Consider the following 15,355-nt stretch of genomic DNA (forward strand, 5'->3'; position numbering starts at 1 on the left):
GCGGGGCTGACCAGGAGATCTGGGGAGCTTGGCTCCTGCAGGAAGTACGGGAAACACCATTGCAGGTGAGGTGGATGTCTCCGGGGAGGAGGAGAGGGCTCGCTGTGAATCGTTTCCAACAATCACTCATTCACTAATTACTCATTCACTGCCAAACATTTATTAAATGTTTATCTCTAAGCTTATATGGAGAGACTCCCAGGCTGGATGTTAAGGGGAAAAATAGGATAGTGCAGAACAGAACACAGAGTATGCCACATTTTGTACAAAAAATGGGGGAGAGGGGTAAGAATATATTTTCTCTCTATTTGCCCCATATCTGAGGTACGACGGAGAGTGAACACGGTCACGTGATCATATGCACAGCAAGAAATAAAGGAAAGGCAGAGAAGAAACAAATCCGAGTGGTTACCTAGACAGGTAGGGTGGTGGGAGTGGGGTGGGCAAGGTGGAGACACAGGATCTCTCCGTAGTAAACCTTTCTGAACAACTTTTCTTTGAATCACGTAAACAGATCCTTCAAGAGTAAAATGAGCAACGACAAGGTAACCTAATATAACCTCACAGAGAAAGGATTTACTTCCGGTGACCTAGTATTTTTACCACATTTTTACTATCTGTCCTTCGTGGAAAGAACTAGAAAATAACTTCATCAATCAATTCTCAGTGGTCTCACAGTTTCAGCACGTAGTCTTTGCTGAGCTCCGACCAGGTTTGGAGTTTAGCTTGTTTGCTTTCCCAGAACACCACAGGGGCTGTGCCCATGCGGGGCGGGAGGACGAGCCAGTTTGCGAAGTGGGCCAGCGGCCCAGTGATGGCTCCAGATGGCACCTGGGACAAGAGGGGGTACCGCCGGGACCCTTTCTTCCAGTTTTTCCTTCTATCAGGATGCGCCAGAGCATGGCGTGGACTGGGCTGAGCCCATGTGGACAAAAGTCATTTCTAGAGGAACGACTGTGAGTAGGGGAGAAAACACACACACACACACACACACACACACACACACACACACTTACTTGCACCGCCTTCCTCGTCTGGAAAACCGGGAAACAACTCCTCCCTGCAGAGCTGTTGGGGGGACCTGAGTCAATTCAGGCACTGCATTAAATGCCTGGCATGTTGTAGGCCGTTAGAATGCAGGTAAATACACCCACAAATGTGCATGGCACTCATTTATTCATTTAATGTTCACTGAGCCCGGCGCAGACTCTGGAGCCACAGAAACATGTACGACATGACTCCGCCCCCGGGTGTCCCGGGGAGACAAACACGTCAGATGTTGTAGTTCAGAATATGCCAGGACACGTGTGAGGGGCAAGGAGGAATGAATGTAACCACAGCTCTGCGAGGTAACGCGGCCATCAGACTACTGTTTATTTCAACGAGTTCCACTGCCTACTTTGGGCTGGTTTACGGAAGTGAATGCGATCTCTCTCAGTGAAATGGATGCGCCCGGAGGGCATTTACGCATTCATTCATTCCTTCAACACATATCTATCTGCCGAGTCGCCTCTATGTGCCTGGCACTGCTCTGGGTGCCGGGGATACGGCAGGGTTTAGGGCAGTGGAAAATCCCTACGTTCATGAGCTTATTCTATTCCAGTCTAGGGGAATCAGAGAAACAAATCCGTAAGTAAATTCCAAAGCGCGTTACATCAGATCTAAGATGCCATCAATTATTATAAAGTATACTATTTAACTTCATGCACTGCGAGGAAAAGAAAGACCAGTTCTGCTGCACTAAAGCACCTGACGGAACCACTGCCTGTGATGCCGGGGCTTTCCTCCAAACCCATCGTCTAGGTCTGGGGACACGAGAGACACTCACAGTAATGCTGTGAGAGGTGGGGTACTGCAATGGCTTTGCACAAGGGACGTGGGATCTGTGATCCCTCCAGGCTTCTCCACCTATTCCCTGGATGACCCAGGCAGGTTACTGAGCCCTTGGGGGCCTTCGCCCCTCACCTGTCAAAGGGCGGTGACCCTAATGCTCCTTCCTAGGGCTGCTGTGAGGATTAAGTGAGATACTGCATGCAAAGTTCCTCGCCCAGGGCTAGACACACAGGCACGCCCAGGACGGGCACGCTGTTGCCTGGCTGCTGCAACAGCTCAGAGCAGACCAGGGACCGACTCCACAAACGCAGCAGCGAGGGCGCCTCCGAGGAGGGGCCGACAGCCCTTTTTCCTCCTGTCTCACCTCCTCCAGCCACCATGACACAACAGCCTGACACTCCACACCCCCCCGGGATTCAGAGAAGTAGGTCTCCCATTGGCCACGAATGGAGACAAGCCACAGTGGGATGAGTGCTTGGCTGCTGCCATGGCAACCAGCAACGTCCAGACTTCAATGAGGGAGGAGGAATAAAAGGCATCCAATTTGGAGACAATTAGATAGAGTCCCTTCCTGTGTAAGCATGGCCAGGGCTCAGGACGCTCTTCACTGGGGGACCCTGGGTGTGGAAACCGTTCTGCTCTGCCCTTCGGTGCCCTCCACGCTGGAGGCACCTTCCGTCACCACCCAACCTGTGGGCTCCAGGGAGCACCGAGCTGGCACCTGGGGCGTGACCTGGGTGGGCTGCAGAGGCGGGCCCACCCTGGGTTGTCACTCTGCGCCTGCCACTTCCTGTCTGTGTGGCCTTGAGAAAGTTCTACCTCCTCCTTGTGCCTCGGTTTCCTCACTGGTATAACAGAACCTGTTTTGTAAGACTGGTGAGGATCAACAGAGAAAATACCTGTAAAGAGCTTAGCTCAGGGCCTGCCGCCTAAACTGCATAACGGTCAGTAACTGAGCATAACAGCAGCAGCAGATGCAGTGATGTCCCCCAACCAAGGAGGGAGAGGAAACGGTACCCAGCGCAGGCTCCTCACTGCTTTGCATCCTTGCTGTGGGGCACAGCGGCATCGGTACCACCTGGGAGCGTGTTACACATGCAGAACCCTGGGCCCCACCCCGGACTTGCTGAACCAGAAACTGCACTCTAACCAGAGCCCCAGCTAACGCATGTGTGCGTCTCATAAATTTGGGAAGCGCTGCTTAAGTGCCTCACTTAACCCAAAGGGAACCACCCACCCACCTGTCCGATACAAAAACGGAGACTGAGGACTGACTTGTCTGAGGGAACAAAACCCTGTCTGTCCGCCCCACGATTCCACGGCAGACGGGGTTTTACAGCACAGGCACATCAGGGTCCCTCCCCAGCAGGGGCCGAGGCCTGTGGCTTGTGGTTCGCACCAGGAGGAAGGAGACCAGCCGCCGCCCACAAGCAGGACAGCCACGCTGCCGACACTCCCCAGCTTTTGTAGGGTTAGGAGGTGCACACGCCCCATTTTCCTCTTCTGCCTGTGCCCGTGTTTTCCTCTGCGACCTCAACCTGTCACCTCCAACATGGTCCTCATCTGTGCATCACGGACCCTCAGTAGTTTACGTGCTGGCAGTCAAAACTGGTACCCTGTCTACCTGGCTCCCCACAGCACCCCCATCGCCCCACAGGGTCTCAGGGAAGAGGACAGTGGGCGGAGCAACCTTCTGGGTATAAAGCCCACGTCCGTCCGTGCCCACAACTGAGTTGTTCTTCCCGTGCTCGGAACTCTGAATGGCACGGGGCTAACACGGCCCTTCGCTTCTTTTACCTCACCTGTGCATCACAGCGAGCCCCTGGGTTGGCAACAAACCCCCACCTCACCGATGAGGAGGCTAAGTAAGCAGCATCTCCATGCACTTGGGTCGCCTGTCCCTAAGGGAGCGGCTTTCCTGGGACACAAATGCAGCCAGGGCTACGTCATCTCCAATCCTGACTCCTGCCAATGTGTAGAGGAGGAGGAAGAGAAGCCTTCCTCCAGGGAGGGGACCAGCATCGGCCCCATCCAATAAGAACCTACTGTGTGCCAGACATCTGAGTAGGTGCTTTACACAAACTGTCTCATTTAATCCTTGTAACGATTCTTCTAGTGGACACGATGGGGGCGTTGTCGCTTGCATTTTATGGCTGAGAGAACAGGATCAGAGAAGTTAAGTAACTCGCCCAAGGCCACCCAGCTACACAGTGAGGGGTAAGGGTGGGAGCTGAGCCCCTGTGTATTTGTTCTCCTGTAATGCTGTGGGGAAAGCCAGAGCGTGTGGCTAGTTATCTTCCCAGTTCTGACGTTTTAAGAAACACTTTCAGCCCTGGTTGTTGTGGCTCAGCGGACTGGATGCCGGCCTGTGAACCAAAGGGTTGCCGGTTCAATTCCCAGTCAGGGCACATGCCTGGGTTGTGGGCCAGGTCCCCAGTAGGGGGCGCAAAGAGGCAACCACAGACTGATGTTTCTTTCCCTATCTTTCTCCCTCCCTCACCCCTCTCTAAAAATAAAAAAATCTTTAAAACCAACCAACCAACCAACCATGATTTATCCTTAAACACACACACACACACACACACACACACACACACACTCTTTCAGGCCTGTCACTCTTTCTCCTGTGAAATGAGCTCCCCTGCCCCCCAGTAGGTCTGTTGGCCTGTGGGAAGAGTCTGCCCAACAGTGCAGATGAGCCTACCATCTCTTCTTCCTGCAGTGCCAGGAGGACAGAAGGTGGGACGGATGGACAGACAGACAGGGCCCTCACCAGGCAATCCTCCAGATGGCTCTGGTCGGTGGTACAGACGTCGACTCTTAAGGTCTTCTGGTGAAGGGCTGGGTAGGCCATGGACACCCAGAACACCTCGTTGAATATGAGGGTGTCCGAGGCGTCCAGGGGCCGCGTCCGGAACAAGCAGGTGGTGCTTTCGGAGCAGGGGAGGACGGCCACACGGATGTTGCTGGAGGGAGACAAATGCAGGGGGGCCCGGGTCAGCCCGGGCCTGGAGTGGATGTGTTGGGCTGACCCGGATGGTGGGGATGCCCAAGGAAACAAGGCTGGACCAGGTCTGTCATTTCTCAAATCGTCACACATCCTGTATGAAGGATGCAGAAGGGCCCCTAAGGATGACACACAGCTGTTCCTTCTCCTGAATCCCCTGAACCCTTAGAATCTCAAAGTGCTTGAAGCCTGAGGCCAGCAGTGTGCAAAGTGTGTGCAGAAGGATTGGCAAGGCTGCGTGTTGACACTGAAGAGCCCTCCTACAGTTGCTGGTAGGAAGGCAGGGTGGGACGACCCCTGCGGAGGGGAAAGTGACAATCTGAAAAAAATCACAGGTGCCTTTACCCTTTGGCCTAGACAGCTCGCCTCTAGGCACTGGCACGGACGCCCCAGCAGGAGCACCAGTGAGCTGTGAAGGTTATTCATCCTGGCGCTGCATGGGCGGGCCTGGGACAGATCACACCCCCATGTCTTAGCTCATTTTCCCTCCGTTTGGCCGCCTCTCCCCTTCCCTTCCTCCTTTCCACGTGTTGCACCCGGGAAGCTGGCAGGGCGCAGACCACGGAAATACAAGCTCCTGCTGCTGTCGCCAAGGCCGACAGCATCGTGAAAGGAGACCAGCAGGCGGGTGAGCTCAATGAAACACAAACTCGGTCGGCAAGGAGAAGTGCCAGTGGGCAGACGGCGCAGGTATGTGCTGTGTGACCAGTTTCAGGGTGCCCCCCCACCACACCCTCCAACAGAAGCACAGGGACCGGTGCCCACTCTCGAGAACGGCAGACCTGTCTCTCTCTGCATGGAACACTGGAGCCTAGATAAAAGGACCCACGACCACCTTCTTCACGAGGCTCCAAGCTCACACGGCAGGGATTTGCTCCCTACCCTGTTCTGCACGCTGGCACGTGGTGGGTGCTCAGTACATACTCGTGGAGGAAAGGCCGTGCAGAGTGCTTCTCGGTACAGTTGGCGCATTGGCCATCATGCCTGTACCCACATTCACTGTGCTGGTACTCTGCCCCATGGTCACAGGCACGCCACACCCACAGTGGGCTCACGGGGCCCACTGTCTGAGCAGGACTGGGCAGGAGAGGCACCCCGGGGAGGCCGCAGGGGGGCTGATCCCCCACCCCGTCAGCTCTGCATACTCACACTTTCTGGTCTTGTTGCAGCAACAGGGCAGAAAGGTTGCTCAGCTGGATGATTAATATTGCAAATTGCTTATTCTTCTCGTCATACCTGAAGAAAAGGGGGTCAAATGGAGCAAATGCAGCAGCATTTAGTGACGCGCTGATCTCCCTCTTCATAGTGGCGGAGGTGGCTGTGCTGGAGCACACAGGCCCCATGCTTTGCTGCTGTTCAGGAAGATAGGAGCTACCTGTCTGCATTTTTAAAGAAAGGCCAGAAGTTTGTGTAAAGTTTCCTGATGTTTAACTGTTGGCAATTGATTCCTATCAAAGAAATACTGAGGCCATCCTTCATTGAGAAAAAACAACAGATCACGGTTGCGGCCACCAGGGGTGGACCTTGGTCCAGGCCACTGCACCCCGGAGAAAATGATGAGACAAAAGTGACGGGAGCGATGACCACACAGACCGGGAGGCAGGAGGTTTCCGTCACGGTCTGGCCCTGCCACTGGCCCGCTCAGTGAGTTGGGGCAAGTAACAAGGTCTCTAAAACCTCACTGTTCTCTGTGTGCGGTAAAATGGGGAGCTGGGAGGTAGGGGAAGAGCTGGCCCCCTTTTAATGAGGAGCCCACAGCTGCCTGGAAGCCGCTGCCCCCGAGGAAGAGACCCTGTACGGACCACTCCCCTCTGGCCCCACCGCCCGGTGACTTACTTCAGGGCAATCTGAACCCGGGTTGCTCCCACTGCTTCTGATTCGTCAGCGTCGAACGCAGGGGCTTCCGAAGCACCGAGTCTGGAAGGCAACAGGGGAGAGAAAGGCGGTCACAATTCCTTGCAGGGGCCTGGGTTCTGTCGGGGCAGGTATGGGCAGCTCCCAGCGAGGGAGAGCGTGGGGGGCCTGCTCAGCCTCCCCGCAGACCCCGTGTTCCCACACCTGCTCCAGATCCCTCTCCTGAAGGGGCTCCCTTTTCTCCAGCACGTACTGCCCTAGCTTTACGCCCTTCGATGGCAGCCAGGACACAAGGGCTCTCCCGAATTTGAAGCACCCTGGCTGCAGGAGGAGCTGCGCTGTCTGCCTGTCTGGCACAGGCTCCAACAGGGCTCCTGGGGGAAGGTGGGGTCCCCCGGACATGCCCTCCTGTAGGTCCCTCCCACACACCATGGGGACCCAGAGTATGCAGATTCAGAGCTCCCAGAGATCCAGGATTTGGGGACCCACCTCTGCACTGAAGCCTCGTACACACCACTGTCCCCGGCCACGGATTCATCCGACACCGCAGCCGAGACACAGGCCGCTTTGAGGCCACACCCCTGGGCCGCATTCACAGCTGGAGGAAGAGGTGGGAAAAGGGTGGTGAGGTGAGGTTCAGAAACCAGGGTGCTGTTCTTTGCAACACACGCTTCAGATCCATCCATCCTTTTTTTTTAAAGATGTTTTTAATTTATTTTTTAGAGAGGGAAGGGAGGGGGGAGAGAGAGAGGGAGAGAGAAACATCCATGTGCGGTTGCTGGGGGTCATGGCCTGCAACCCAGGCATGTACCCTGACTGGGAATCGAACCTGCGACTCTTTGGTTCGCAGCCCTGCTCAATCCATTGAGCTACACCAGCCAGGGCTCCACCCATCTTCTGCCCTACGTCGGTCCCAACCAATTCTGACCACCTCTGAACTCGGCAGCCAGGTCCTGCCTTGCCTCGGGGTGAAGAAAGGGCAGTGTCTGATCCTGTGTTTGACACCCCAGACTCTGGAGCCGGCCTGCCTGGGTTCGAATCTCAGCTCCACCATCACGGCTTCGAGACACTGGGACAGTGATGTAACCTCTGTAAGCCCCGGTTCCTCCTCCGTAAACCGGGGAGAACACTCACCCTGGACGGCTGCTGGGGGGACTCCATGAGACGTGACAGGGGAGCTGGTGGCATAGAGACTGGTGGGGACAGTGCTCTATGAAACCCATGACCACTGTCCTCACTGTGATGCCATCCCGTGCCTTCCAGAAGGATCCCTGCACCACTGGGGCACAGTAACAGCCCCTGGGCCCTCAGGAAGGGCGAGGGGAGGGACAGGAAAGACCAGAGCACTGGCCGTCCCACTCAGCCTATCCCCGCTCCATTCGCCTCGGCTCACCTCCCTGCCCTTGACGGAGACCCTCCAAAGTCTCCAACCCGGGACTCAGTGCATGCTGCCCCGAGTCACAGATGCCAACGGCGTGCCAGGCCCACTGCCAAGTTCAGAGCCACCAAGACAAACAGGACACAGTTCCTGCCCTCTGCGCAGTAGGAAAGGCCACATTCAGGTCCCCTGACCTCCCGGCCAGCCCTACTGAGCACCTGCTACGTGCCAGGCACTGGGCGCAGACTGGAGAAGAGACCAGGGGTGGGCAGGCTGGGGGGAGGGATGTCCCTGCCAGGAGACTGGGGGATGCAAGCGGCCACCTGGGCACGGCTTTCCCAGCCCGGGTCCCACGCCTGCTGCAGCCTGCAGGCCTCCTGCCCCCGGGCCCCCACCTCTCCACCTTCCACTAAACCACTTCAGGAGATTAATTTGTCTGCTGACTGAACAGCAGCACTAATCGCATAGCCTGCTTAGCGTCTGCGCTCAGCCCGGCATCCGTCACTGCAGGGAGGTTCTGGAGGTGGCAGGAGGGAAACGCCACCCTGAGACACGCTGTCTCTGGCCCTCAGCCCCGAGGACGCTGCAGGGGAGAGGAGTGGAGTCGCTCCTGGCACCCAGCTGGGGTCCGAGGATCCCAGGCTTATTTTAACGCCACCCTTGGGTGGCATCTCATCGGAGGTTCCACCTGCACCTCCCTGTCTCCAGGGAGCAATTTTCTGAAGTCTGCCACCTGCTGTAGTAGGGAGCCTGTTTTTATTTTTGTTTGCGAGTGCTCAGCATGACTCCCCTCCTGATGAGAGGCCCCGGGGATCTCTCGGTTCCGCATCTAAGGCAATGGCTGGCAGGCACGCAGCAGAGCCTTTAATTAACCTGGAAACCCCAGACTCCCCCCTTGCGACCACTGGCCCTTTCTTGCACACGAGTGGGTCATTCTGACCAGCACAGCACGAGTGGGCCCTCTTGCCCATTCCTGTAGCTCGCCGCTGAAGTGGGTCCAGCTTCCAGCTGGCCACACAAGGGGACGGGAGTGGGGGCCTGCGGCAGGCACAGGCCTTCCTGTGGGTTCTGGGCGGCAGGCCTGGCACCAACCCTGACTGTGCGTTTCCTAGCTGTGACACTGACCTTAAACAAGTCATTTATTTATTACCACAATGCCTCACTTGTTTCATCTACGTTAAGGGGATAAAGCAGCACTCACCTTAAATGAGTGAATGTGCATGACAGTACTTTGTATTCTGGGTATACAAGTACCTGGTACCAGCCCTGGCTGGCGTAGCTCAGTGGATTAAGCGCAGGCTGTGAACCAAAGCATCGCAGGTTCAATTCCCAGCCAGGGCACATGCCTGGGTTGCAGGCCATGGCCCCCAGCAACTGCACATTGATGTTTCTCTCTCTCTCTCTGTCTCTCACTCTCCACCCCTCCCTTCCCTCTCTAAAAATAAATAAATAAAATCTTAAACACACACACACACACACACACACAAAACCAAGTACTTGGTACCAAGTACAGGGTCTTGTATACCTATACTCAGTTAAGTCACAGCTGAGAAGGCCAGAGCCCCAGGTGAGCTTACTGAGCACCCTGCTGGGTCCGGACCTGCACACCCAGGGCCAGATGGGCATGGTGGGGCAGAGAGCACCAGGAGTGTCCTGGGAGTGACCGCGCCGGGCTAGCTCGCACCCTGAGGGGTGTGACAACAAGGATGCTGGGTTCTCGGGTAAGAAGAACCCAGAATCCAATCTTGGCATTCCCGGTTAGGGTCGGGGGGAGGCGCCCTATATTAGTGGTGTCCCTCCTCGGACCCACTGTTTCCTCCATCTGTGAAAGGGGCACAACACAAGTAACCCACTGCACCCTACAAAGCACATGGCCCACCACATCTTGCACCCCAATAAATGTTAGTGGTTATGATTTATTGTTTGGTTTTCTCTCACTAAGTCTTAGCTGTCACCCTCAGCATCGCCTTTGCTTCTGAAGATGCCAAGTCGACTATCTATCGATTCACACCAGCACGCCCCTGCCAACCCCTTGCAGAAGGGGAGTCGGACCATTTCATTCCCCGGCTTCAGTCACACGGGTCCCCAGTGCAATCAGGATGCAATCCAGACAGCCCACCAGGCCTCACGTGACCCAGACTCCGCCTGACTCTCCACCCTTGAGAGGGGGGGTCACCTCTCACATAAGGTGACCCCCTATGTCTGGTCCCTCCTGCAGCCCCTTGGCTCCGGCCTCAGAGATTTTTCTCTTGCTTTTCCCAGGGCCAGCTCCTTCTCACCGTGGAAGCCTCCGTTCAACGTTACCTTCCTGACATTGAACCTGGCAACGCAACCTGAGAGGCTCCATCATTTACACATGTGCTCCTGGGAAGAGGGACCTGTCCTGAACTGCATCCTTGTCGCTAAGCCAGTGCCTTAGGCCCATGGCCTGCCTGTTGAATGAATGAACGGACCTTGTACATTCATTATCACAGGACCTACCATTTAGATTTAGTAGGTACTTAATGATTATCTGTTGAATGAATGAGTCCAGCACGGAACACCCTTGGCCAAAGACCTGGAACATGATTGAGTACATAAACACCTACTGAATGAATAAATAAACTGATAAACCACGTAAAGCGCTGGCACACAGAAAGCAGTCAGTGAGTGACAGCCATAGTGATCGCTGGGGTCCACGTGCCCACCTTCCTGCCTCTGAAGGCTCCCACCCCATCCCACCCCTCCCGATGTGGTATTCGCTACCTTGGCCCAACTGCTTGGCCTCCGCTCCTGGATCCTCCAGCTGGTACCTCTCCCGGCTGCTGCCGCCCAGGCTCAGTTCGCGAAGAGTGGCGCTCAGCTCCGGCTCTTCGAACTCCAGGGGGCTCAGGAAGGCATCTCCAGCCAGGAGGGGGTCATCGATGAGCGGGGAGCAGGGCGGGGAGAGGGAGGACAGGGAGGAGCGGGGGGACAGAGAGGTCATGGACTTCGGGGTGCCAGACAGGGAGCGCAGGGGCTGCAGGCGGCCACACCCCTCTGCCTTCTGGGTCTTGGCCACCTCGTCCTCGTGGATGGTGGTGATGCACCCCGAGGGCCGGAAGCCCGTGGCCCCGTCCTGCAGCAGGAACTCCACCTTGCTCTGCAGGTCTGAGTCCAGTGGCTCGAAGGGGTCATAGTAGAGGTCAGTGAAGCTGGCGGAGGTGGAGGAGTCCAGGCTGGAGGCGGCCAGGGAGCCCCGGCTGGACGCGAGGGACCCAGGGCTGCTGCCCGAGGACAGGGACTGCATGCTGCTCGAGAGGCTGGGGACAGGGAGAGGACGGAGGGTGAGGACACCAGGGGTGGCTGGGGCAGCCGGAACTTCCCGCCGGGTGCTGAGAAGCACTGGAAGTACCAAAGAGTACACTATCCTGCTGGACCCTCCTGACAGTCTCCAGGGTGGACCGTGCACCCCCGTTTGCTTGAAGAAGAAACGGATAACCGAGAAGGCCCCATAATCAGGAAGTGGCAGAGCTGGGATTCGAACCCAAGCCAACTGCCTTAAAAGGTCATTTTTCTCCCCCATGTCCCTGTTTCCCAAAACCTCTGCTGGCTGCATTCCATTTGCACAATATTTCTCCGTATTTGAATTTAGCCTGAAATGACACTTCTCCATATTTTAATTCAAATCATCTCAGATTTTTGTGCTTTAACATGCATCTTAAAAGGAAACTTTGTACCCTGAGTGTGATATGAAAAGCAGTATCACTTACTACAAATAGAAGGCAACTGTTAAAACGGCTGACAAAAACCAATGTTAGGAAATTCCGACCCACTGTTGCCCACCAAGGCCCGGGCCTGAGGGCTTCTCTCTGCGTTGTGGATCGGGGGGACGCCTGCACCCAGCCTGCCCAGGACAGCACTGCCCCCACTGCCCATCGCTCACCTCTTCAGCTGGGAATGCAGAGCTGCCACCTGCCGGGTGGCTTCCTCCAGTTCTCTCACCAGCTGGTTCCTCTTACTGTTTAACTTTAGCCTGGAGGGAGAGAAGAAGGCATGAGGGGGAGCCCCGAGGACTCTAGCCTCCACCTGCCCGGAAGAGGAACCGCAGGCATGTACTCGTGGAGATGCACACGCAGACACACAAGAACCTCCCGGAAGCATTTTACTGTGATGTTGGGGGAGACACGGCCTCCGCACATAATCCCACAGTAATTGCTGCATTCACCAGCCACGGTGGATATGCCAGCTGCTGCGCTAGGGAACTCACAGCACTGTTTTAATTCACTGGCACATTAACCCTGCGTGGTAAGAACGGCTCTTACCACTTTACATGCACAGAGACTGAAGTTCTTAGGTTAAATAATTTACTCAAAGCTACAGAAGCAGTGGCGGGGTTAGGGTTCCAGCGAGTGCCTATACCTTGTGCCAGACAGCTGTGGGCACCGGGGATAAAACCGTGGGCAAGGCAGCACTTATTTCTGCTCTAAGGGAGCTCACACCCTACTGGGGGCAGGTGGGACGAGAAGATATATTTAAAAAAATACCCAAATGCCCAATATCCAATTGGCCCAGCATGACAAGGTCCATGCGGAAACAGTAATGGAATGGCAGAAAAGAAGTAAAGGAAAGACTCAACTTGGACCGGTGGGTGAGCCTCTTCGAGCTGGCTGCATGGGGGCCAAGCCCGCTGGCACTCTGGGATCTACATCCTCCTTTGCTCCCTGGGCCCGCAGCTGGGCCCCCTTCCCAGCCTCCCTTGCAGCTGGGTGGGTGGGACAAGTGACCAAGTTCTGGCCAATCAGATATGACAGAAGTGAGGCACAGCAGGCCCCCCGTGGTTAAGAGAGTGGGTGGGTCTTGTGCATTGTCCCTCGGAGGTCTCTTACGGCCTAAAAGGGGAGGTGAGGGGAGGTGCCACAAGCCACGAGGAGCCCGGTCCAAGAATGACAAACCACACAGGCCCTGTCATGAAGACCAGGGCGGGCTCTACCCCACTGAGAAGTGGTAAGGGATGGGCGGGGCCTATTCCTGGGCAACTGAACGTGAGAAATTCCAGAAGAGACAACTGGAGCAGCAGGCAGAGCGGCTTTGGCATGGTCCTTGGCTGCCCCAGTCCCTGGTGCTGTTCTTCCAGAGCCCTGCCCGGGGCCGGGCAGGCAGCAGACCGGCAGGAGGGGTGTGCAATGAACCGAATCCTTGGCTCGGCACGGGACGAACAGGACCACGGAGTCTCCTGACCCTCCCTAAGAGCGAAGCCCTGGAAGGATGAAGTCAGGGAGCAGCTGGGGCTCACCATTTCTACCTTTGTTTTCCTCTTTGCTGGGATAAAACCAGAGGCGTGTTATGGGAGTAAAAGCAGGTCCCCAATGAAGCCCCAACAGGCTGCTGGGGGGACTAGGAGTCAGGTGGCCTTGACTCCCTGGCCACAGGGGTGTGGCCATCGGCAGGAACACACAGGTGCCGCAGCCGCCTCTCGGAGGTTTATTAGCAGGCCAGATGGCATTTGTGTGTGATGCTGGCACATGCTGGGAGGCCAACGGCACATCAAGCATAGAAGGCACAGGGTCCAGAAGGTCCATGAGCTTGGCTCAGCACCTGGTGTGCTGGTTAAAAATGCAACAGCCTGGGCTGCATCTCAGGCCCGGGGAGCAGGTCCCTGGGGGAGGGGGTTGGGGGGAGGGCAGAGAGTCCACACTCTATCAAGCACCCTGTATGACTGCCCAGCAGCTCTCAGAAGGGGGGGCCCACGGGAAGGGCGGGGGTAGGGTAGGGTAGGGTGAGGGGTGTCAGGATGGCTGTGATTCTGACTGATCTGGGGCTGCTGTTTGGCAGACCCTGTGGCGTGGCTTAACTGGGAGTCTACTGCTGTGTCCCTTAAAGGCATCTTGAATGGAAAGGCTACTTCGTGAAGAAGAGGAGCACAATACTCTCATTCTGAGGAAGAGAGGAGGAACAGAAGATACAAAGAGAAATGAGACACCCAGAGAGAAAATGAGAGCTGGAAGGATGGACACAGACAAACAACCATGGGTCTCGGACAAACAGTTGCAGATGCAAGGACTGCTGAGTCAGCCTTCTCCTCTCCTGCAGAAGGCTCACAGCTTTCAGCACTGTCCCCACCTGTCCCGAGGCTTCCCTCTGCATGTCCCCCAGAGGACCCTGCCCCCGGGGCACCTTCAAGTGACCTCCCTGCTGGGGAGTGGCGGGTCCGGCTTCCCTGGACTGGCTCTGTGAACTCACTGTCCCAGGGAGGCAATCAGACCTTTGAAAGACGGGGCTGAAGGCAGTAATAAAAGAGCCTCTATCCTGTCCCCCGATTCACAACTTCCGGAGAGTTGCGAGATCTCTGAATGGGGTGTTCTCAGGGCAGAGCCCAGGCACCCAGGGTGGTCGCCCTCGCCCTGCTCCCCTGCTGGGGGCTGGAGCGCAGGCCTGGCAGTGGAGGAAGGGTCCCCCGCCCCCTCCCGGCCCCAGCCCAGCCCAGCCCTACCTCTCCGTCAGGGCCTTGCTCTGGGTGTCCCGGGCTGCCTGCAGGTCCTTCTCCAGCCGCTTCCGGGCCATCTCCAGCTGCTCCACCTCCCCCTGGGTCCACTTCCGGGGGCTGATGAAGCGCATCTCCTTCAGCAGCTCCTCCTTCTCATTGATGAGGATCAGCCGGTCCCTCTCTGAGTCCAGCACTCCGGGCCAGGCCTCACTGTCCAGCTTGGCCAGCTGGATCTTCAGGTTGGCGATCCTGTGGGCCAAGAAGGTGAGCGTGATAAGCGTGCCCATGGCATTATGGGAGCAGGGTAACAGATGGCACGGTCAAGGCTAGGAGGTACAAGGAGCCCTGACACGCTCTGAGCAATCTCTGACAGTTCCTGACTTCCTCTGGCTCAGCATGTTGTCTCCCGAACATATTTCTGCCTGGCAGACCCATGCGGTGCCTACCATGTGCCGACAATGAGCAGGCTCTGCAGGGCTGGGGCAGAGACGTGGACACGGCAATGGCCTTGCCCTGGGGGATGCTGAGGCTGGCAGAACGGAATAGAGAGCTGGACTCATCACCAGGCAAGAGGCTCTTACCACTAGCTACATGACCTTGGGCAAGTCACTAATCTCTCCAAAGGGTGTAGCCATTCCTCCCAAGTTGTGGTTCAAGGTTTCAATGACACAACTTGAAACCTCTCACAGCACAGTGCTTGGCACACAGGAAGCACTCAACCAATGTCTCCGCTGCCTCTGTGGTTATTACCTGGTTTGACCATTTATTAAATACGTAACCTTGGGCAAAGCCCCTGAGCCTTGTAGATAACAAAACACTTCTTCACCATTCAGAGCTG

The 15,355-nt window shown here is 56.3% G+C and overlaps 1 protein-coding gene across 2 annotated transcripts in view; it reads right to left on the bottom strand.

Moving 5' to 3' along the window:
* Positions 1-15,355, bottom strand: part of WWC1 (WW and C2 domain containing 1) — a 119,203-nt gene that overhangs the window by 19,188 nt on the left and 84,660 nt on the right. Inside the window, exons 9-15 of one of the 2 annotated variants that reach the window (XM_045823060.1) lie at positions 14,524-14,766; positions 11,977-12,066; positions 10,818-11,353; positions 7,184-7,292; positions 6,677-6,757; positions 5,990-6,076; positions 4,607-4,799 (exon numbers count right to left, since the gene is read on the bottom strand). In XM_045823060.1, the coding sequence (XP_045679016.1) occupies positions 4,607-4,799; positions 5,990-6,076; positions 6,677-6,757; positions 7,184-7,292; positions 10,818-11,353; positions 11,977-12,066; positions 14,524-14,766 (1,339 nt within the window). Of the gene's footprint in view, positions 1-4,537; positions 4,800-5,989; positions 6,077-6,676; positions 6,758-7,183; positions 7,293-10,817; positions 11,354-11,976; positions 12,067-14,523; positions 14,767-15,355 lie in introns of both variants that reach the window. The other variant, XM_045823052.1, reaches the window with a different exon arrangement.

Source organism: Phyllostomus hastatus, unplaced genomic scaffold, assembly GCF_019186645.2.
Source record: "Phyllostomus hastatus isolate PE091 unplaced genomic scaffold, TTU_PhHast_1.1 phas_contig_150, whole genome shotgun sequence".
NCBI classification, from domain to species: domain Eukaryota; kingdom Metazoa; phylum Chordata; class Mammalia; order Chiroptera; family Phyllostomidae; genus Phyllostomus; species Phyllostomus hastatus.